This window comes from Camellia sinensis, chromosome 7 (assembly GCF_055761805.1).
Source record: "Camellia sinensis isolate YWXY chromosome 7, ASM5576180v1, whole genome shotgun sequence".
NCBI classification, from domain to species: domain Eukaryota; kingdom Viridiplantae; phylum Streptophyta; class Magnoliopsida; order Ericales; family Theaceae; genus Camellia; species Camellia sinensis.
The window spans coordinates 135,398,664-135,419,955 of record NC_138967.1 but is presented as its reverse complement, the minus strand read 5'-3'; the positions used below and the strand labels follow the sequence as shown (position 1 = coordinate 135,419,955).

At 34.6% G+C, this 21,292-nt stretch overlaps 1 protein-coding gene across 2 annotated transcripts; it reads left to right on the top strand.

Annotated features, from left to right (window-relative positions):
- Positions 1-704: 704 nt before the first annotated feature.
- Positions 705-20,520, top strand: LOC114281849 (hyperosmolality-gated Ca2+ permeable channel 1.5). 2 transcript variants are annotated; one of them, XM_082879429.1, is made up of 12 exons: positions 705-1,200; positions 3,924-4,267; positions 5,242-5,388; positions 6,752-6,887; positions 7,108-7,209; positions 9,603-9,722; positions 9,862-9,942; positions 13,342-13,682; positions 14,699-14,944; positions 18,133-18,457; positions 18,970-19,203; positions 19,957-20,520. In XM_082879429.1, the coding sequence occupies exons 2-12, from the start codon at positions 3,954-3,956 to the stop codon at positions 20,221-20,223; spliced, it is 2,313 nt and encodes a 770-aa protein (XP_082735555.1). In that variant the 5' UTR covers positions 705-1,200; positions 3,924-3,953; the 3' UTR covers positions 20,224-20,520. The 2 variants fall into 2 exon arrangements, with proteins under 2 accessions (XP_082735555.1, XP_082735556.1); XM_082879430.1 differs by having other exon boundaries at positions 771-1,200; positions 3,924-4,397.
- Positions 20,521-21,292: the final 772 nt, after the last annotated feature.

Genomic DNA, 21,292 nt, shown 5'->3' with positions numbered 1-21,292 from the left:
TTTATTGAAATCAATACATTTTTTAATATTTTAATATATTTTCATTGCACTTTTTACCCAATTTCAAACATTAAACAATGCTTAGGGGGTCCAACATTAAACGATGCTTAGGGGTTAGTTGTTAATATTTGTCATATGACAATATTGACTTTTACAATTCAAAATGAGAGAATGGAATTTGAGATAAAATACTAGTGTAAAGTGTAATTTTAGCCATAATTTAATCGTGGATTTGTGGTGGCATAGATAGCGGATGAGTTAGATACGAAATTTTTTTTCTTAGGTAGGGCTATAAAAGTAATCGTTATTATTTGTCTATCTCACAGTCACTTATTGTTAATGACTTTTTCAATAACTTCTTGGTGTATCTTGTTATTACCAAGGAAGATTAAGCTTTGCACCAAATTAACCGCACACCCAAAAAAAAAAATACAATAAAAATGGAGAAATGGATTTACAATTTTGTCCTTAAAAATGTGATGGTTATATAACAATTTTTGTGAGCCAATTTAATACTAAGCAAAATGGTTTAAAAGTGAAATGAATTGATTGTTACAATTGTAATTAATTACCCATAAAATACAAGTGTATAGTGTAATTAATTACCCATAATTCACTATTTTAAAATTAAAAAAAAAAAACCCATAATTTAATCGTGGATTCGTGGGGGCATATAGATAGCGTATGAGTTACATACGCAAGAAATTCTGAGTTGGGAGAGTTATAAAAGTAGCCGTTACTACAACACCATTCTTAAATTGCCGAAAGCTAACGTCCAAGGTTTTTCAACCCATCAAAACCGACACAAACTATTTCAATATTCATAAATTCAACCCATCATCATCGTCACCATCGATTCGCTATCTCATGCTTTAAAATAACATTTTCCTTCCCTTTCTCTCTCTTTCTTTTACTTTTTATTAATTTTATTCAAAAAGTGGCATTGATTGATTGAGTGTATCAAGAATCCCACTCCACCTGAGTAAAAAAAAAAAAAAACTCATGACTTTGTCGTTTTAGTTGCAGCAAGACCTTCAAACTCTGTCTTTTCATGTCCTGTTCTTGATCCCGTTTCTCACTCACAAGTCCAATAATCAGGTTCATTTTGGACTCAAACGCTAGGGTTTCAATCAGCCTTGAAAAGGGTTTTTTGGGTTTCTCAAGCACTCAACAGAGAGTCTTCAAGTTTAGAGATCAACAGTATGAATCTTTCTACTCCTCCTTTAATGTACAAAATTTCCGTTTTTTTGTTTTTGTTTTTTTATTTTTATTTTTTAAAGTTCTTGTTCATAGTGTATATTTCAGAAATGTATATGTGAATATGAGTATACACTTTTAATTTAATGGAAGAAGTTGAATTGAGTTTCTACAGAAATAGATATGAATCTTCCTCAGAAAGTGGATATAACTAGTTGATCTATGGTACTGAGGAGTAATTTTTACACAACCTGGGCATATTGGATAATATGCATTGGTATTTTCTGAATTTTGATTATTTTTGTCTAATTTTTTAATTTTTTTTTGGATCTCTGCGTTTTTTTCCTCCAATTGACCACAAACTATGAAGCATGGGTATTACAACAAACATGTCATACTTGTACTTAGGTATTGATATATGTACCAGGCATATTTACCCAATTTTTTTCTTAATTTTTGCAATACTTTAGAGTTACCTAGTATTTACACAAGCCATACCTCAGCTATAGAGGTCATTAGTTTCATTGGACCTTTTTTTATGCTTATAATGATTTTAAAATTAAGATTTGTAAGTTATGTAATATAATGACATTTAATTTTGATTTATACCTTACTTTTGGCATTAGGATCTTAACTAATTAGATCTTTTAACTAATTTTTATATTAGTCCAAACTAAAAACAAACATATTTTAGGAACGTATCCACCGGTACCCATACGCTGTGTTTTTTAGATTTCGCCATATCGACGTACCCGTATCACATTGGTATTCGTACCTATGCATGTGCTTCATAGATTTCAAAAAATCAAAAAAGAAAAGAAAAAAATGAAGATTCAATCCAGGGCAGGGTTGCCCAATCTACAATAGGGATTAAGATGAAATCTCAATGAGATGTTTTTTTTTTTTACATTTAAATAGTATTTTCTAATTTTTTTATTTTACAACTTTATAATGTAAAATTCATTTATCTCTTCTAATTTTTTTAAAAAATTAAAAATTAAAAAAATTTGGAGTTATTCATGGCATTTACTATTAGGGCTTTCAGATAATGACACTTTTTTTTTTTATTTAAAAAAAACTAAATTTTAAAAAGAAAGACGAAAAAATAAAACATGGATCTTTGGATTCCCTTGACTACCGGAGATATTCATATTACTTTTGTGTTTTTTACTATGATAATTAGTGTTCATTAAAACTTTTACTATTGAGGGCCTTTAGACGAATAGGACTTTTATCAGGCTTTATGATGGAGGGCCTTTGGACAATTATTACTTATTTTGATCTGGCTAGCCTTTGGACAAGGAGGTTTTTTTTAGTGGCCTAATGATTGAGCAGGCACTGGCACAGGGACAAGGCCGGAAAACTAGAAATAACTAACAAAAAGAGTTGTATTGAGGAAATGGGAACCTACAAAGTTTAGCATGCCTGCTCCTTCGGTGTGTACAGTTGAAATTTCAATAGGTTTAGGTTATTCATTTGACAACAGTAAATATGTATATATATATGTATACATATGTGGAGACTTGGTTTATTTAAATGATTCCCAAAAAAACCAACCATTGTTTTTATGAAACATGCTCTTTCAGTAATCAGAAGTTAAGTTTTTGGTTGGCTGTTGGTCCAAACAGTGTAATATGTGACATGACCTGCAGAACATGCTCGGTTGCTACTTGCTAGTTATCCTTGAAAGTTTAGAGAAGAGAAAGAGTTAGGAAATGAGTGAAACCTCATCCCTTTTTATATTAAGAATAAAGCATAATTACAGGAGGGCCATAAGGCATGAATTATGGGCCAGCTCATTACAGCCCATTACATCAAATCAGAATAAAATATGTGAATATAATTCCCTATACTAACAATCCTAATCTTTGTTGTGTGAAATTTGCCGTGTAGTTCTTGATATTTTGATTAGTTATCCTTAATTGGATGAATAATGCTGGAAATATGTTTCAGAACTGAAGTAAAACATGACTAAATGTTTGGTGGAAGTGAAATCATATTTCTCTCTACGGAAACTTGAATAATTAACTTCACTGATATGACAACAGATAGAATTTAGAGGCATCACTGTTGGGATCATTCATATATCTTCCCTTTCATTTGCATCTATTGTATTAAAAAAGTTTCTTGTTCTTTCTTTGAAAAGAAACCCTGATCGAGCATTTATGAACACAATGCTATTGTTGTATTTAAAAAATGGAGATTTTACATGACCTCTTTGGTGCCTTAAGTAGTCACTTCTGACACTGAATAGCACATTACAACTACTCATAGTAGCGCAGTTGTGGGAATTGTTGTTAAAGTGAAAAAATCTTACTCAAGTTTTCCTGAATTTTTTTGCATTTTGGAATGTTGTATGTTAGTGCAAGATGAAGATTTTTTTGGGGGTACTATCATTCCTGTGATCTTATGGGAAAACCACTTTGATTGGCTTGAACGTGTTTTGTTGTCGCATTCCACTAGCTCATTTGTACTGCTAAATCAACACCTTTTTTATTCTTTGCAAAAAATGGGACACGTCCTTATGATGAATGCAGATCGGTATAGAGCATGGTCTTCTTCTTTTTTTTTTTTTTTTCCGTACTTTCTTTTATTTATTTATATGTTTTTTTTTTTTAGTAGTGAGGCTAATTACTCTGCATCCAAAGCAGTAGTGTTCATTCTTGTTCAGTTGTTCATTTTGATTGTATTACATGAGATATAATAAGACATTCTCTTCAATACAGGGAAGTATACATCTTTTTTGAAGCGGATAGATGGCTACACTTAGTGATATAATGGTTGCAGCAGCTATTAATATCCTCACTGCGTTTGCTTTCCTTGTGGCATTTGCTTTACTTCGGATCCAGCCTTTCAACGATAGGGTCTATTTTCCGAAATGGTACTTAAAGGGTTTAAGAAGCAGTCCAATGCACTCAGGTGCATTTGTTCAGAAGATTGTCAATTTGGACTTCCGGTCATATGTGAGGTTTCTGAATTGGATGCCTGCTGCATTGCAAATGCCTGAACCTGAGCTTATTGACCATGCAGGATTGGATTCTGCTGTTTACTTGAGGATTTACTGGACAGGGTATGCTCTAGCAGCTTTCAGTTCTCCTGATTTTCATCTCTTCGTTAATTCTGAAGTTGGGTGATGCCTTGCAGTTTTACAAGGCATTGGTAATAAGTTGGCAAAATTCATCAATGGAATTGTGTGAAAGGTGAATTTAAAATGGTTTCTAACAACACTTATCAACACACACCTTTTCATTGAATTTTGCAATACCGAGTTAATAGTTTGATGTGTGTTTGAGTGTTTCCTAATTTTTAGAACACATTTCAGGACAATACTATCTGTGGAGTTGATTTGAGCCATGATCACTTTAGACCTTCAACACTTCTATGAATAATAATTGACATACTATTGGCAGAAGCATTTAATTAAGAAATTTGAATTCAAATAGGTACTATAGAAAATTGACTATAGAAGGAGTAGAAGAATCTATTTGTGATTGGAACAACATAGGTTGATTTGAATGGTTGTATTATACATGCTGCATTCTTTTGTCATTTATGAAACTATGGTCAATGTCTTCCTTTGGTTCCTATAATTTTTATTGACTTACATTCATTGCAATTACATTGGAATTTTTGAGTTACTTAAACGTTCAGGATTTACACAAATATGAATATATTTTTATAAACTTTTAGATATAAACATTATAAACAAGTTCAAATATATCAGCTTTTAGATTGTTAGGAAATTCATCAAAATCTTGAAAGTTTATCTAAAGTGAGAAACACATTGTGGTTTTGGCATGGTAATGTCAGTGCAGAGTAGTGTAGTGCATCTTATACTTTTGCATGATCATTTCCTTTTTTAAAGTTTCTTGCATCAGTTATTTTTTTTATCCCAATATATATATATATATATATTTCTTGCATCAGGTACTCTAAAGCTTTATAATAAATAAATAGTCTAACATTATGTTCATCATGAGTTTGAGAATGCTAGTTTCTTTTTGCTTTCCTGGACTGATCATGTTTCCTTTTTTCCCAATGCAGACTTAAAATTTTTGTTCCTATTGCATTCCTTGCTTTCACAATCATGGTGCCAGTTAATTATACCAATGGAACTTTAGAGCATTCTAATTTAACTTACAGCAACATAGATAAGCTTTCTATCTCAAACATTCCAACTGGATCACATAGGTAAGCAAGATTCTGTGCTAAACTTGCTATATATTTTAAGTCACTTTTTTTCTTTTGCCATAAATATGCTGAATCGTCTTCTCGTGTTGGTCATGAGAGATTTAAGTATTATAAGTGAAATTTTGCAATTCATAGTAATGGACAGTTTAGCTTCCTATGCAAGTCCACACAGATGTTGGAAACTATGATAGAGTTTTATATAGAACTTTGATCTTTATTTTTGCTCTCGAGTGCTTTCTGTGGGAACAGCCTCTTCTATTTAGTTTATGTAAAAAATTTAATGGTTTTTAGTTGGGTTTTGAAACAGGACAATATTGAGAGAGAGAGAGAGAGAGAGAGAGAGAAATATTTTTCTCTATGGCAAGGGAAAAGTAAATTTATAGTTTCTTCACATATTTTAATTTAATAAATAATTTTTCTCTATGGCATGTAGCATTTAGCTTTGAATAGGATGTAATTATATTTTCTTTCAGGCGTCGGGGTACTGTGCAATAAACGAGTACCCACTAGACTAAAAGGGAAGTTCTATAGAATGACTATTAGATTAGCGATGTTGCATGGGTCGGAATGTTGGGCAACCAAGGAACAACACGTAGATAAGATAAGTGTTGCTGAGACGAGGATGTTAAGATGGATGTATGGCAAGACTAGAAAAGATAGCGTTAGAAATGAGTATATTCGAGAATGGGTAAGAGTAGTACCGATAGAAGATAAGTTGAGAGAGAATAAATCGGGATGATTTGGTTATATACAATGGAGACCAATAGGTAGTAGTGAGATGCGATACAGTGACGATAGATGGAAGTATTAAGGGAAGGGGCAGATCTAAATTGACGTGGGTTGGTGTGATAAATAGAGATATGAACCTCCTTAATTTGATTAACGAAATGGCTTTAGATAGAGTTGAGTGGAGGAGGAGGACTCATGTAACCGACCCCATTTGATGGGACTTAAGGCTTGGTTTGGTTTGGTTAACTCATCTTTTTTTAAGCTTTCATGAAGTTTCATGATTAAGTTATATCCTTTCCCCTCTATCAATTTACATCCTCTTTTTACGGCAGCAATGTTGATTTAGAAACACATTTTTTGTCAAAACTATCTAAAGGTAAGGCATGCAGTTAACTCTCAAAAGATTGGAGGCTATCGCACATATTAAACAATTTGAAGAACCTCATGAGGACTTTCTGAGAAGTTGCCCTTTGGATGTAGATTATACCACTCAACTGTTGGGGCTAGTGGTTAGATTATTCATGATTTTGTTTTCTCCTCATTAACACAGAAGGGAACTTAGGTTTAAAGAGTTGTTACTTATAAGATCTCAAATTTCAGTGCTATAAATTTCTACTCATGTTTTGGATTGCAGATTCTGGGCCCATTTGGTGATGGCTTATGTCTTTACCTTCTGGACATGTTATGTGTTGAAAAATGAATATGAGATAATTGCTTCCATGAGGTTGCATTTCCTTGCTTCAGAACATCGACGCCCAGATCAGTTTACAGTAAGTTTACTCTTTGTCTCATCAAGTTAATATGTATATGTGATTACTGTATTTTTATTCCTTTTGTTTAATAGTCAAAATTTTATTTCATTTGGAAAGATGGTTAATATATGATGTAATAATAACAGGTAATGCTAGTTCATATTTCAAAGTTCTAATCTGATGCTGTCACTAACTTTGTGTCTTTTACTAATTTGTGAATTTACGCATTTTTATGTAGGTACTTGTCAGAAATGTGCCACCAGACCCTGATGAATCAGTTAGTGAGCTTGTGGAGCATTTTTTCCTGGTCAACCATCCAGATCACTATCTCACTCATCAGGTCTTGTTCTGCTACAACTTCATTAACGTTTTAAAACTACGTCAGAAGTTAGGATGCCATTGAAATTTATTTGAATATTGCTATATGCACCAATTGGTGATGTGACATAAATTAAGAAGTTTTTGGTATTTGTAATGTGATTAATGAATGGGGGGTCAATAATAATGTCATAACTAGTGTTAGTACACTAATTAGTATACTAATTGGTGCATGTAGCACCACCGAATTTATTTATATCCCTTTTCTTTCAGTGTAAAGCGGTTGCGGTCGCCGTAACGGTGGTGGTGGCGCGGTTGCGGTTGCGGGGTGTAAAGGCCGTAGTGTAACGGTTGCGGTAACCAGAACCGTGAATTTTTTTATTTTTCTCACAATTTGAAAAAAACTTACCGATACGCATATTTTTTTCCATGATCATATTTATTGGGTCAAAAATAAATATTGATAAATTTTTGTAAATTTTTAAGCATGATCCAATATATTTCATATTTTTAAATCACTATAAACTGAGTTTTTTACATTTTATTTTAATAATTAATGACTTTATATTATACAAAAAATCAATCACTAACTATTATATATAAGATAAACAATAAAAAAAGTAAGAGAATAAATAAGAGCCTAAATATATATTAATATATATACATATTTTAACCAAGCCAAATAGATAATGACCACACTTATTATTATTATTATTATTATTTTCAAACAATATAAAGATAGACACACACAAATAAAATGGTTGAGTGATAGCAGTTGAATAGAATAACATAGGTCTTACAGTTTCAACAAATCAATAACATGTTCTTCATCTTTTCTCTTCTCTCTCTATCTCTTACTCCTCCATTTTCTCTCTTTACCTTTCCTTTTCTCTCAATCCCTCTTCCCCTATTTTTAGTTTTTTTTTATATGTTTTTTCGAAAGAAACAGTTTGGAACCGTTACATAACGGTGCGTAACATGCCATTACGGCACCGTTACGGCCGCTACGGCCAATACACCTGTGAATCTCAATCACACCGCAAAAGCGGCCGTAACGGGTGGCGGTAACTGCCAAAACCGTTATGTAACGGTTGCGGCCACTTTTTAAAACCTTGAGTGTTCGTTACGTAACGGTTGCGGCCACTTTTTAAAACCTTGAGTGTTACTTTTCAAATATCACTTGTGTACGTGCCTTAGTTGCATGAAGTAGGAGTTTCCTGCTACTAAGGTACACACACATGAAGAAAACTGGGGGGTTAGGACCAGCCTAAGTAAAACTTGGTTCATTAGTCTCATTCTATGTGAGCAAGAATTTTTTTTGACTTGTTTATCTAATATAAATCTAATAACCTTAGCTAGGGCATCTTTTCATGTTAACTCCAGTTATGTAACTCAACTTGAGTCCAATTATAATAAGGGCATGGCTCTAAGTGGAATATTATATGCAGTTCACTAGGAGTTTGTACTTTATACTACCTTTGCTGCAAAATCAATGTTATGCATTCTCTCCTGTTAATTTGGCTTGTAATTTCATTTGGAGGATAATCACTACCGCCACCGCCACTACTCCACCACTAACACTACCAACGCTGCCACCTCCACCACAACCACCACCACCATCACCACTGCTGATGCCACTCTACGATCACTCCCACCACCACCCCACAACCCCACCACCGGCACCATTAACACTATATGTTGCAAAAAAAATTCAATATAGTAAACGGGTTGGTTGGGTTCATTTCTCCAACCCATGTCCAATCCAACCCAATGCAACTCGACCCATTTATTAAATGGTGAGTTTGGGTTGGATTATTTTAAAATGTATATCCTGTTTTGACCCACCCAAACCCACCCATTTGCCAGCTCTAATAAATAATATGGTTATCCTTTGAGGATGAAGGTACGATCAAGCTGAATTTTCATTCACACTGAAGTATGCTTTAGTTCAAACTTACGGGAATGATCGCCAGAGATCAAGGCAAGCATCGAAAGTTAATTATGGTTTTTGAAGGGGATGTGGGGGGATGCAAGAAATTTCGCTGTTGATTATTATGTCTATGCTGAAGCATATCGTTCAGCAATCCTCATCCTTCAGTTTTCCGGAGTAATTGTATTTGATTTTTTGACTGTGATGGCTAGCTGTTTCTTGTTTATGAACTAAATACTACTAACATTCTTCCCAAGCTAATGCCAGTGCTGTCAACAAGAATTCATTATTAAGCTTGTGTTGATTGCTCAATTACGTTTTCTTTTTTTTTTTTTTTTTTTTGGGTCCTGAATTATGTTCTCTGTATGAGATACTGATTACGTTTATATATTACTAATGTATTAACCTCCATACACTATACAATTCAAATGACCAGTTATTTTGCTGAGGATGTATTTGTTTGCTTACACAGAGTTTGCTTATAGGTTGTATACAATGCAAATGAACTTTCAAAATTAGTCGAGGAGAAGAAGAATAGGCAGAACTGGCTTGACTACTATCAGCTCAAGTATGCTAGAAATCAATCAAAAAGACCCTCTGTGAAGGTATCCCAATGACTGAAAATTTGTTGATTTTGAAACTGGTGTTAATATGCCAAGTTTAGAAGGAAATTAGATCATGCTATATCTCACCATTAATTACTAATACTAACATCTTGTCAGGAAAATGTTTTTCATTAAGCAGACTGGTTTTCTTGGCCTTTGGGGGAAGAGGGCAGACGCAATTGATTTTTATACGTCTGAGATCGAGAGAATATCAAAAGAAGTAAGTACTAGACATTCATTTTCTTGTATAATGCTCATACTTCAGGGTTGTTTGCCTATTTGTCCCCTTATGATTGAGCTTCTTAAATACGATATTCTATAGCTATCTTCACTTTATATACCGATTAAAATTGATCATTGTTTTGAGACAAGAAGAAAAGGGTACCATAAACTTAATATTCTCAAACTTCATCATTTTTCATTTTTCTTCTTCTAGTTAAGGAAAAAGTTACTTTTCTCCTAGTGATCATTATGCTAATTGTTTCACTTGAACGTTTGTTGTAGATCTCTAAGTCATATGAATTCTTATTATAGCACAGGATTATTGTTTGAATGCATGCATGGCTTCAAACCCTAAAATTCATGAACTCTCATCAATTAATTAAATATTTATAATTTTGGTTTAAAACTTACATAATGATATTCCCAAAGTGTCAGCTGAATCTAAGGATGAGACTCCAATTTGTTTTGAGGGGATGCAATGGCAACGGTTGGAACATTTTGAGAGACTGATAACAAAAACCTCTTCTTGTTATCCTTGGAGCTTTGAGAAAGTTTGATTCAGGTCCTAAACTGCATAAGATAAGGTAGCTTACCCAAAAATAATTATGACAAATAGGGTGATTATTATTGCTAAGGTGAAGCACCTCTTTCCTTCTTTTATTCTTTTTCTTCTTTGCATGAATAACCTAAGGTACTATTCTCAGTTATTGTTCACATCACAGCCCTCAAAAAGTGCACTTTTCATCCCCAAAGCCCTATTTAATCACTTCCAAATCAATCTTAGCTCCTTTTCCCCTCCATATTGACCTTCAATTCAACTATTAAAACCTTAGGTTGTTCACTATTTAGGACATTAAAAAGCTACCACTTTTGAATTCAAACCTAATATCACAACTATTCATCTTCAAGCCCTACCCAACCCTACCTCTAGAAGCATTCCATAGCCCAAACACACCACAATTCGTACAGTAGGCAGCCTTTAACCAGGTTTCTTAAAGTTGTCCTACATCACAATGCTAACACAACTTTTAAGTGACATGTAAGCATGCTATTGATGATCATTACTTGCAGCTCTTTTATAAACAAACTGATGCAGATTAACAAATGCTGACGAAAAATTAAGGATCTAAAATATTGATTTTTTAGGCCATCCACATTGATATGAGGTTATGCAATCCCCTCCTTAAATTTTCTCGTTATTCGAGTTTCACCCTTACAAGGGTTTATGTACAAAGAACGGATGATATACTATTATTTCCAAAGAGTTTAAATTTGATTTCAAGGGATTGTTTGTTAAAAAAAATTGACACTCGAAACTTCACTTTCTGCTATGTTAGGTTTTGATTAAAAGCACTGGTGACTAGCTAAATCATTTGATAGTTGAACGGCATGGGTTGGACCATAGTAAGCTACCCGAGAAAGGGAATTCTACAATATACCAAACCAAACCAAACCAAACCAAGCCTTAAATCCCATCAAATCGGGTCGGCTGCAAGAATCCTTCTTCTCTACTCGACCCTATCAAAGGTCATTTGATTAGTCAAATTAAGGAGATCCATATCTCTATTTGTTACACTAGCTCACGTCAATCTAGGTCTGCCCTTTCCCCTAATACTTTCCTCTGCCGTTACTGTGTCGTATCTTTTCACTGTTGCCGTTGTTGGTCTTCGTTGTATATGACCAAACCATTTCAATTTACTCTCTCTCAGCTTATCTGCTGTTGGTGCTACTCCTACCCATTCACGAATATGCTTATTACTAACTCTGTCTTTTCTAGTCTTGCTACACATCCACCTTAGCATCCTCATCTCAGCAACACTCATCTTATCTACATGTTGTTTCTTAGTTGCATAACATTCCGTCTCATACACATTGCTGGTCTAATAGCCGTTCTATAGAATTTTCCTTTTAATCTAATGGGTACTCATTTGTTGCACAGTACCCCAAACACTCCACTTAAGCCACCCCGACTTAATTCTATAGACCACATCTACTCCGATCTCCCAAGCCATTGTGATAATCAATGCTAAATAACGAAAAAGTGCACTCTTAGATAGTTCTTGGTTCTCAATCTTCACTTCTCCTCTGTGTCCATTGTTAGTATTACTAAAATTACACTCAATGTACTCTGTTTTAGTTTTTTTTATCCTAAATCCTTATTCAAGTGCTTATCTCTAAGTCTCTAACTTAGTGTTAACTCCTTTTCTAGTCTCATCCATTAACACGCTCATCTGCACAAAGCGTACACCATGGCACATCATCTTAAATATTTCTCGTCAACTCATCCATAACTAAAGCAAAAAGTTAAGGGCTTAAGGTTGATCATTGGTACAACCCCACAGTAATTGAAAATTCACTTGTCTCTCCAACCGACGATCTAATAGTGGTCACCAGCCCTTCATACATGTCCCTAATTACATCAATGTAGCCTTTTGTCACCCCTTTCTTGTCTAACACCCACCAGATTATATCCTAAGATACTCTATCATATGATTTATCAAGATCGATAAAAACCACTATTAAGAAAGCGTATTCTGCAATATCCACTTGGAAACCTATTTGATCATTGATTTCTATCTTAAGGAAGTGTTGAGTCCCTTACATCATGTGCTTGGTGTTAGAGATGTCGAAGAGTAGGGAACGAGCATATTTCCAGTGCTCTAGGAATATCAGGATAGGGAAAATACCTCAACTTTGTCACTTTAGATGAGATGATGAGAAGAATCTTGTGGTTAATTAGATTTTTTTTTTTTTTTATATTTGCAGTTCATGGTGCTAAGCTTCTGCATTATACATATTCTTGAGACACAAGCACAATAAGAAGCTTATTTAAACACATTAAGTTGGCATTTGGGAACACAAACACTTCTCATGTGCATTTGTACCAATTTTTTTGGAGGGTATATCTGCCTCAATTCCCCGCCCCCCCAACACCCACCCTATATTGTGCATTTAAATATTAAGAGAATGTTCTTTCTACAAAACCTCAACTTTGTCACTTCAGATGAGATGATGAGAAGAATCTTGTGGTTAATTAGATTTTTTTTTTTTTATATTTGCAGTTCATGGTGCCAAGCTTCTGCATTATACATATTCTTGAGACACAAGCACAATAAGATGCTTATTTAAACACATTAAGTTGGCATTTGGGAACACAAACACTTCTCATGTGCATTTGTACCAATTTTTTTTGGAGGGTATATCCGCCTCAATTCCCCCCCACCCCCATATTGTGCATTTAAATATTAAGAGATTGTTCTTTCTACAACATCTGTTGCATGGCAGCATTCGATTGTACATAGCATAAAGAACGTGTTTAATTATATCTTTCCCAATTAAATATATAATTTGACGTCTGTTTATTGCCCATCTGATTATTTGAATGGATAATTGTCAGATATCAGGAGAGAGAGAAAAGATTGCTCACAACACTAAATCTATCATGCCAGCAGCATTTGTTTCCTTCAAAACTCGGTGGGCAGCTGCTGTTTGTGCACAAACTCAACAAACCAGGAACCCAACTCTATGGTTAACTGAATGGGCTCCAGAGCCCCGTGATGTGTTTTGGGTTAACTTGGCTATTCCATATGTTTCACTCACAATTAGGAAGCTTATTATTGCTATTGCGTTCTTCTTCCTCACCTTCTTCTTCATGATTCCAATAGCATTTGTGCAGTCCCTTGCTAACATTGATGGAATCGAGAAAGCAGTTCCCTTTCTTAAGCCGTTAATTGAAATGTGAGTTCACTCTTTCTCATCTTCCATTCATTATTATCATTGTTACAATCATAATTCATATATTTTTTTGCTTTTCTTCTTCTTCTTTAGGGAGTGCCCCCACTCCAAAATTTTGATATATAGTAATGCTGTTTTTTTTCCCCTTCAACATGTATATATATATGAATCTCATGTAGGCTTAGCATAAGATGGATCTTGACATAGGGTTTAGGATGGCTATGTAACTAATGTACCCTCCTTCATATGGCCTTTTGGCTTAAAAAATAGTAAATCATATTAGAAGTCCCTAAACTTTGCACTTTTTTCAAGTAAGCCACTAAACTAAATTTTCATTCAAATAAGGCCTCAAACTTCCCAAATTAGTCCAATATAGCCCTTTTATTACGTTTTGTCCACTTTTGACAATGAAGTATATCATATAGAAGCAACCTAAAGGATAAATTGATAAAATTAACTTAAAACCCTTTTTTTCCTACAATTAAAAAATAAAAAAATTATTATCAACCTCAAAATACAAGTGCTGGTGAAGGGAGGGGCGTTGGTTCTATGGGCTTTTTTTTGTGATATTAGGAAAATGAATTTGTGATTACTTTTACCTATTTATCTTTCAGTCAGGTCCATATAATGTACTTAGCAACAAAGAGTGGATGTAACGTAACAGCAAGGGCTACATTGAACCAATTTGCATAGTTAGAGAGCTTAATTGAATGAAAATTTAGAGCAGGTTGCCAACTCCACTCTTGCCAATCAAAATCGCATTGTTGTCTTATTTTCTCCTTTCAACAGAATGTATGTGTGTAAGTTGCCATCTTTTAGTTTGATATAATGAGGCATCTCTCTTTTGAAAGAATTTCATACTATTGCTGTTATTTGTGAATTTAATGCCCAATCATTCCCTGTTGGATATCTGTTACATGTTACATTTACTGGGAGCATCTTTTCTCTTATTCTTCATCTTCTTCTTCTTTTTGTCTTGGCTTTTTTTCTTTTTTTTTTTTTTTTTGGTCTCCATGCAGGAAGGTTGTCAAATCATTCATCCAAGGTTTTCTTCCAGGAATCGCTTTGAAGATTTTTCTCATTTTTCTACCCTCAATATTGATGATTATGTCTAAGTTTGAGGGATTTGGCTCCATATCAGCTCTAGAGCGGAGATCTGCAACTAGATATTATATCTTTCAGTTTATTAATGTATTTCTTGGAAGCATAATCACTGGCACTGCATTTCAGCAACTGAACAATTTTATCCACCAGTCTGCAAATGAGTAAGTTATCATCATAAATGCTCCATGCATTATGCTATTCAAAGAATTATGAGTTGCAGCAACTATAATTTCTTATTTTATTTGTGTATCTATATATCTCTAGTCTTTGTATTCACTTGCAGAAATCTTGTTATGGTCTGAAAATATCACCAACCATTTTGAGTTGCACACAGTTGCTTTGGCTGATTTAGGTTTCTTAGATGTTGTTCCTAGATCATGATCCATCTGGATGAGTCAGTTCAGTAGTTGCATTCCTTGTAAGAGAAAATCCATTTCCCCACAGTTACACTAATAGTGATCAATGAGGTGTCACAATTGTGTTGAACAAAAATTTGTCTAATCATGGTCAATGAGGTTTTTATGTCACAATTGTACCAACCAAACCAAACCAAGCCTTAAGTCCCATCAAATGGGATCGGCTACATGAATCCTTCTTCTCCATGCGGCCCTATCAAAGGCCATTTCATTAGTCAAATTAAGTAGATTCATATCTCTATTTATAACGCTAGTCAACGTTAATCTAGGCCTACCCCGTCCCCTAATACGTCCATCTACCGTTACAGCATCGCATCTCTTCACTATTGCCTCTGTTAGTCTCCGTTGAATATGACCAAACCATCTCAAACGATTCTCTCTTGACTTATCTTTTATCGGTGCTACTCCTACCCATTCCCGAATACACTCATTCCTAATCCTGTCTTGTCTAGTCTTACCACACATCCACCTTAACATCCTCATCTCAGCCATACTCATCTTATCTACATGTTGTTTCTTGGTTGCCCAACACTCTGTCCCATACAACATAACTGGTCTAATAGCCGTTCTATAAAACTTACCTTTTAGTCTAGTGGGTATTCGTTTATCGCACAATACCCCAGACGCACTTCTCCACTTACACCATCCCGCCTTAATCCTATAGGCCACATCTGCATCAATCTCTCCCGCTGTTGTGATAATCGACCCTAAATAACGAAAATGTTCACTCTTAGGCAGTTCTTGGTTCTCAATCTTCACTTCTTCTCTGCTTTCATTGTTATTGTTACTAAATTTACACTCCATGTACTCTGTCTTAGTTCTGCTTATCCGGAATCCTTTAGATTCAAGAGCTTTTCTCCAAATCTCCAACTTTGTGTTAACTCCTTCTCTAGTCTCATCCACTAACAGAATATCGTCTGCAAAAAGCATACACCATGGCACGTCATCCTGAATATTTATCGTCAACTCGTCCATAACTAAAGCAAAAAGATAAGGACTTAAGGTAGATCCTTGGTGTAACCCTACAGTGATAGGAAATTCATTTGTCTCTCCAGCTGGCGATCTAATAGTGGTTATCACCCCTTCATACATGTCCCTAATCACGTCAATGTAACCTTTTGTCACCCCTTTCTTCTCTAACACCACCATATTATATCTTGGGGCACTCTGTCATATGCTTTCTCAAGGTCGATAAACACCATATGAATATCTTTTTTCTTTTCTTTATACTTTTCTATTACTCTCCTCAAAAATCGCTTTCATTGTTGACCTACCAAGCATAAACCCAAATTGATTCTCTGACACCTCTGTTATGTCTCGCAATCAGCGTTCCATCACCCTCTCCCACACTTTCATTATATGACACATTAGCTTGATTCCTCTATAGTTGTTACAATTCTGGACATCACCTTTATTCTTATAGATTGGCACTAAAATGCTCTTCCTCCACTCATCTGGCATTCCTAGTCAACAAAATTTTGCTAAACAACCTAGTCAACCAAGCAACTCCCTTTTTACCCAAACACTTCCAAGCTTCAATAGGGATATCATCGGGTCCTAAAGCTTTATTTGATTTCATCTTCTTAAGTGCAATCTCCACTTCAAAGTTCCTAATCTTGCGATAGAACCTATAGTCTTGGTTTATCGTATTACTGGCTATTTCTTCCCCTATTGTCGTACTTCCATGTTCCTCATTTAACAGTTCCTCAAAATAATTCTTCCATCTTTCCTTAATCTCATCATCCTTCACCAATACCTTAGAATCCTCACTCTTGATGCACTTTACTTGATTAAAATCTCTTATTTTCCTCTCTCGTATCTTAGCAAGTTTGTATACCCTCTTCTCTCCCTCCTTACTATCTAGTCTAGTGTATAGGTCATCATAAGCTTTCAACTTAATCTCTCTCACTACTTTCTTGACCTCCTTATTAGCCAATCTATAGCTCTTAAGGTTTTCCTCAGTTCTATCATTCTGTCACTTTTTAAAGCACTCTTTTTTGGCCTTAACTACCGCTTGAACCTCTTTCCCCCCACCACCAAGTTTCCCTAGAGCTGGGTCTCATTCCTTTCGACTTTCCAAGCACTTCCCTTGAGATTCTCTTCATACAATTGGCCATCGAATTCCACATAGTGTTAGCATCACCTTCTAAGTCCCAAGTACCTTCTTTATCCATTCGATTCTTAAATATTTCTAGTTGATCCCTTTTTAGGTCCCACCATCTCGTTTTATGACGCCCACCAACCTTCCTAGCTTGGTATTGCCCTCTAAAATATAAATCTAGTACCAAAATCCTATGTTGAGAGACCAGACTCTCTCCAGGAATCACAATTGTGTTGAACAAAAATTTGCTAGACAACAACATGAAGATTGGAGCTTACGCGGAGTTCGTCAACCATTTATACATGTATTATGGCATAATTGGGCAAAGAAAAAATACGTAATATATATTTTTATCATCCATTTAAATTAGCATATATTGGGAATTCGTATCAGTAAGAACTTGAGAAATATTCAGACAATCAATCCATAAATTACCAGTTACGGATTGAACTGTCATGTATTTTGGCTTGCTATGCGGTAAGCATTTGTAAATTTGACTAATTTTGATGTGTGAATCACTTCAACTGAATCTTTTCTGACATTCTTAGCATGTTTGTCTCGTGACTGAACTAAGAGCCTTGACATCTTGTGATTGCACGATAAATTGGTTTGCAGGAAGTTTCTTTTTGGTCCCTCAAGTCCAAGAACATAAAACCACTGTAGAATTAGAAATTTAGAATACATAGAATCTCAGCCTCATTTACATTACATGTACACATTTTTTGATCCAGCTTATTTGCAATCATTTATATGTTACTTCATCTAAACTATATTTTATATGCTCTTTTGATCTTAATGTGTAAAATAAATTCTGAGTGGCTTACTTGGGCAGAATCCCAAAAACAATTGGTGTCTCAATCCCAATGAAAGCGACCTTCTTTATAACTTACATAATGGTGGATGGATGGGCTGGAGTTGCTGGGGAGATTCTGCGGTTGAAACCGCTGATTTTCTATCACTTAAAAAATTTCTTCCTTGTGAAGACTGAAAAGGACCGTGAAGAGGCAATGGATCCAGGAAGCCTAGGTTTCAACACAGGCGAACCTCAAATACAACTTTATTTCTTGCTTGGCCTTGTTTATGCTGTGGTCACCCCAATTCTGCTTCCTTTCATTATAATATTCTTTGGCCTGGCATATGTTGTATATCGCCATCAGGTACCATTATTTCAAAAAAAAAAAAGTTATGTGTTATATGTGTCATACTGATAAAGTGGAAAAATGTGAAGAGCAGAATCTATAGCAACAAGAATACTACAACCCTTCTAAAAATCTATTGAATCCTAAGATCATTAGAATTATAGGGTAAAGAAGAGATTTCTCTCAACAAAATTGTGTATTATTAATCAAATCTGTATAACCCTAAGACTAACAACCATTATTTATAATAGAAGAAAATTCCTGAAACTAGGATTAAAATATATATATATATATATATTAGGAAACAAAATTAATTGTTGTAAAGCAAGCAATTCTAATTCTTGTAGGACAAGAAAATAGGAATCCTAAATAAACAGGAAACTAAAGATATCAATTACCAAATAATAAAATGAAATATATATATTTTAAAATTTCCATCTGCATCATATATGATATATCTAACTTACCTGGTATGATGTTGAGGGTTTTTTTTTTTTTCCCCTCTAACAAAATCTTCTATGAATATGTAGATTATAAATGTCTACAATCAAGAGTATGAGAGTGCTGCAGCGTTTTGGCCAGATGTCCATGGACGCATTATAACTGCATTACTTGTCTCGCAACTACTTCTAATGGGACTGCTAAGTACAAAAGCAGCTTCCCAGTCAACTCCGTTGCTCATCACACTCCCGGTGTTGACCATATGGTTCCACAGGTTCTGCAAAGGTCGTTACGAACCAGCTTTCATCAGATACCCATTACAGGTTAGTTGTTAACTGTTGCAATTTGTGTATACCTGTTGGTTTGTTATTTATCGTTATGGTTGACTTTGCTTTGTTCGAGTCAATAAATTTAATCTAATTCATTATATATAAACCATCTATTTTGGTCATGTTCTCAATTGGATTACCAGTACTAGTTTTTGGGCTGCAGTAACCAGAAGACTTCTAATACTGAATGAATGTGTTATCTTACTTCTAATAAAATAATAAGTGGTTGGAATGACCAGAACCATTTAATGTTGAGAATATCCAAGTCAGCAGTTCTGTTTGACTGTATTTTCATTTTTCGGAAAACAACAAACTTGTTTGGCAAACTATTTCCCAAAACCTTTAAAAAAATTTGTGAAAACGATTGTTGTTTTTGATATTTTCATTGTATTTGTTTCCATATATATGAAGAATAGAGGAGAGGGAGAAACTTTAAATCGACACAATGGAGTTACAACTATTTGAGAAACAATCCTATTTGGTTGTGAAACTTTAAATTGACACAACACAGTCACAACTACTTGAGAAACAATCCTATTTGGTTGTGTTCTCTCTCTCTCTCTCTCCCTCTCTCTCTCATTGGATTTTTCTAAAAAAACTAGCAAACAGTTGAGCCCAAAGTTCAGTCACTAGAAAAAAAGTTGAGCATCTTGATACTCTGCTTAACTTTCTTGCACTTTCTTGTTAAGTCATAACTTCGATTATCCTTCTCATTTTATTTATTTATTCTTTTGGTGGATTTTTCAGGAAGCAATGATGAAAGATACCTTGGAACGTAATAGGGAGCCAAACCTAAACTTGAAAGATTACCTTCAAAATGCTTATATCCATCCAGTCTTTAAGGGTGGCGATGAGAGTGAAAATGAGAGTGATGCAGCTAGCGAGGATTCAGATCAGGAATTGGAGCTCGTCCCAACAAAACGCCAATCTCGAAGGACTACACCTTTCCCCAGCATACACAGCGGTTCTTCCCATCCTTCGCTCTCTGAAGTACACATAAATTCACAGCCATAACATTTGTCATTTCACAGCCATAACATTTGTCATTTGTGCACTTAGATTTCCATTTCTTCACTCTACATTTAGGCTCTTGTAAAGGTTCAACTTGGCGGATAAGTTAAAATTTTGAAATAGATTGGGGATGTATATAATTAGCTTGAAATGAGATTATTTCAACACAATCAGTGTGAAACTTTTTTTCAATATATTATCGGTCTTGTTTCTCCTACTTCAACTGGTTTGAAGTTTCTAAATTGGACGTGTCACATACAAGAAATGGAAAGAAGTCTTTAGCTTTCAACCTCCCAAAAATCCATGACCATTGTTTATGTATATGATGTTATGTATGTTTTCTATTGTAATTCTCATGTTCATTGTATTTTGTTATTTAGGTTTCTTGTTGACTTGTCCTCAAACCTATGTAAAGGCTTTCTATGTACAATTATGATTATGATGGAAAATATATAGGATTTCATATTCCCTCTCTTCTCTCCTCCTGTGTCTATTGGGATTTTAACATGGTACCAGAATCAATGACTCAATGATCTAGGGTTTCATCATCAAACATGACTCTGTGTCATCTGTCTAATGCTCTGTTGCTGCTATCATTTCTCTTGCCCTTCAGTTCACTTCCCCAGCCTCATCTTAAAAAAGCACCGCACATGCTCTCACCCTGAAGGGTGGAGCATAAGTGACAGCTCATCACACAATTTTGCTTTTTGCACGGCCATTTCCAGCTCATCGATTTATCCTAAACCAGCCCATCTTCTCTCAATTTACCAATGTTAGAGGTCGGGCTCATCAAATTATATATTTAAGGATATATGAACTTGGCAAAAAATTGTAATATTTTTATATTTTTAATCAAGTATGCGAGAGAAAAATGGTGCTACATGTAACTTATAGTGTCAAAAAGATATTTATAGTAATTATATAACAATATGTATCATGTACATATAATAATAGTGTTATATATAATTATATAAGAAATATACGTTAAAAAGTATCCGACACATATCTCATACCTTTATTCGAGTGTCGGATGTCCGACACAGGTATTTGATTTATTTTGAAGAATCCGTGT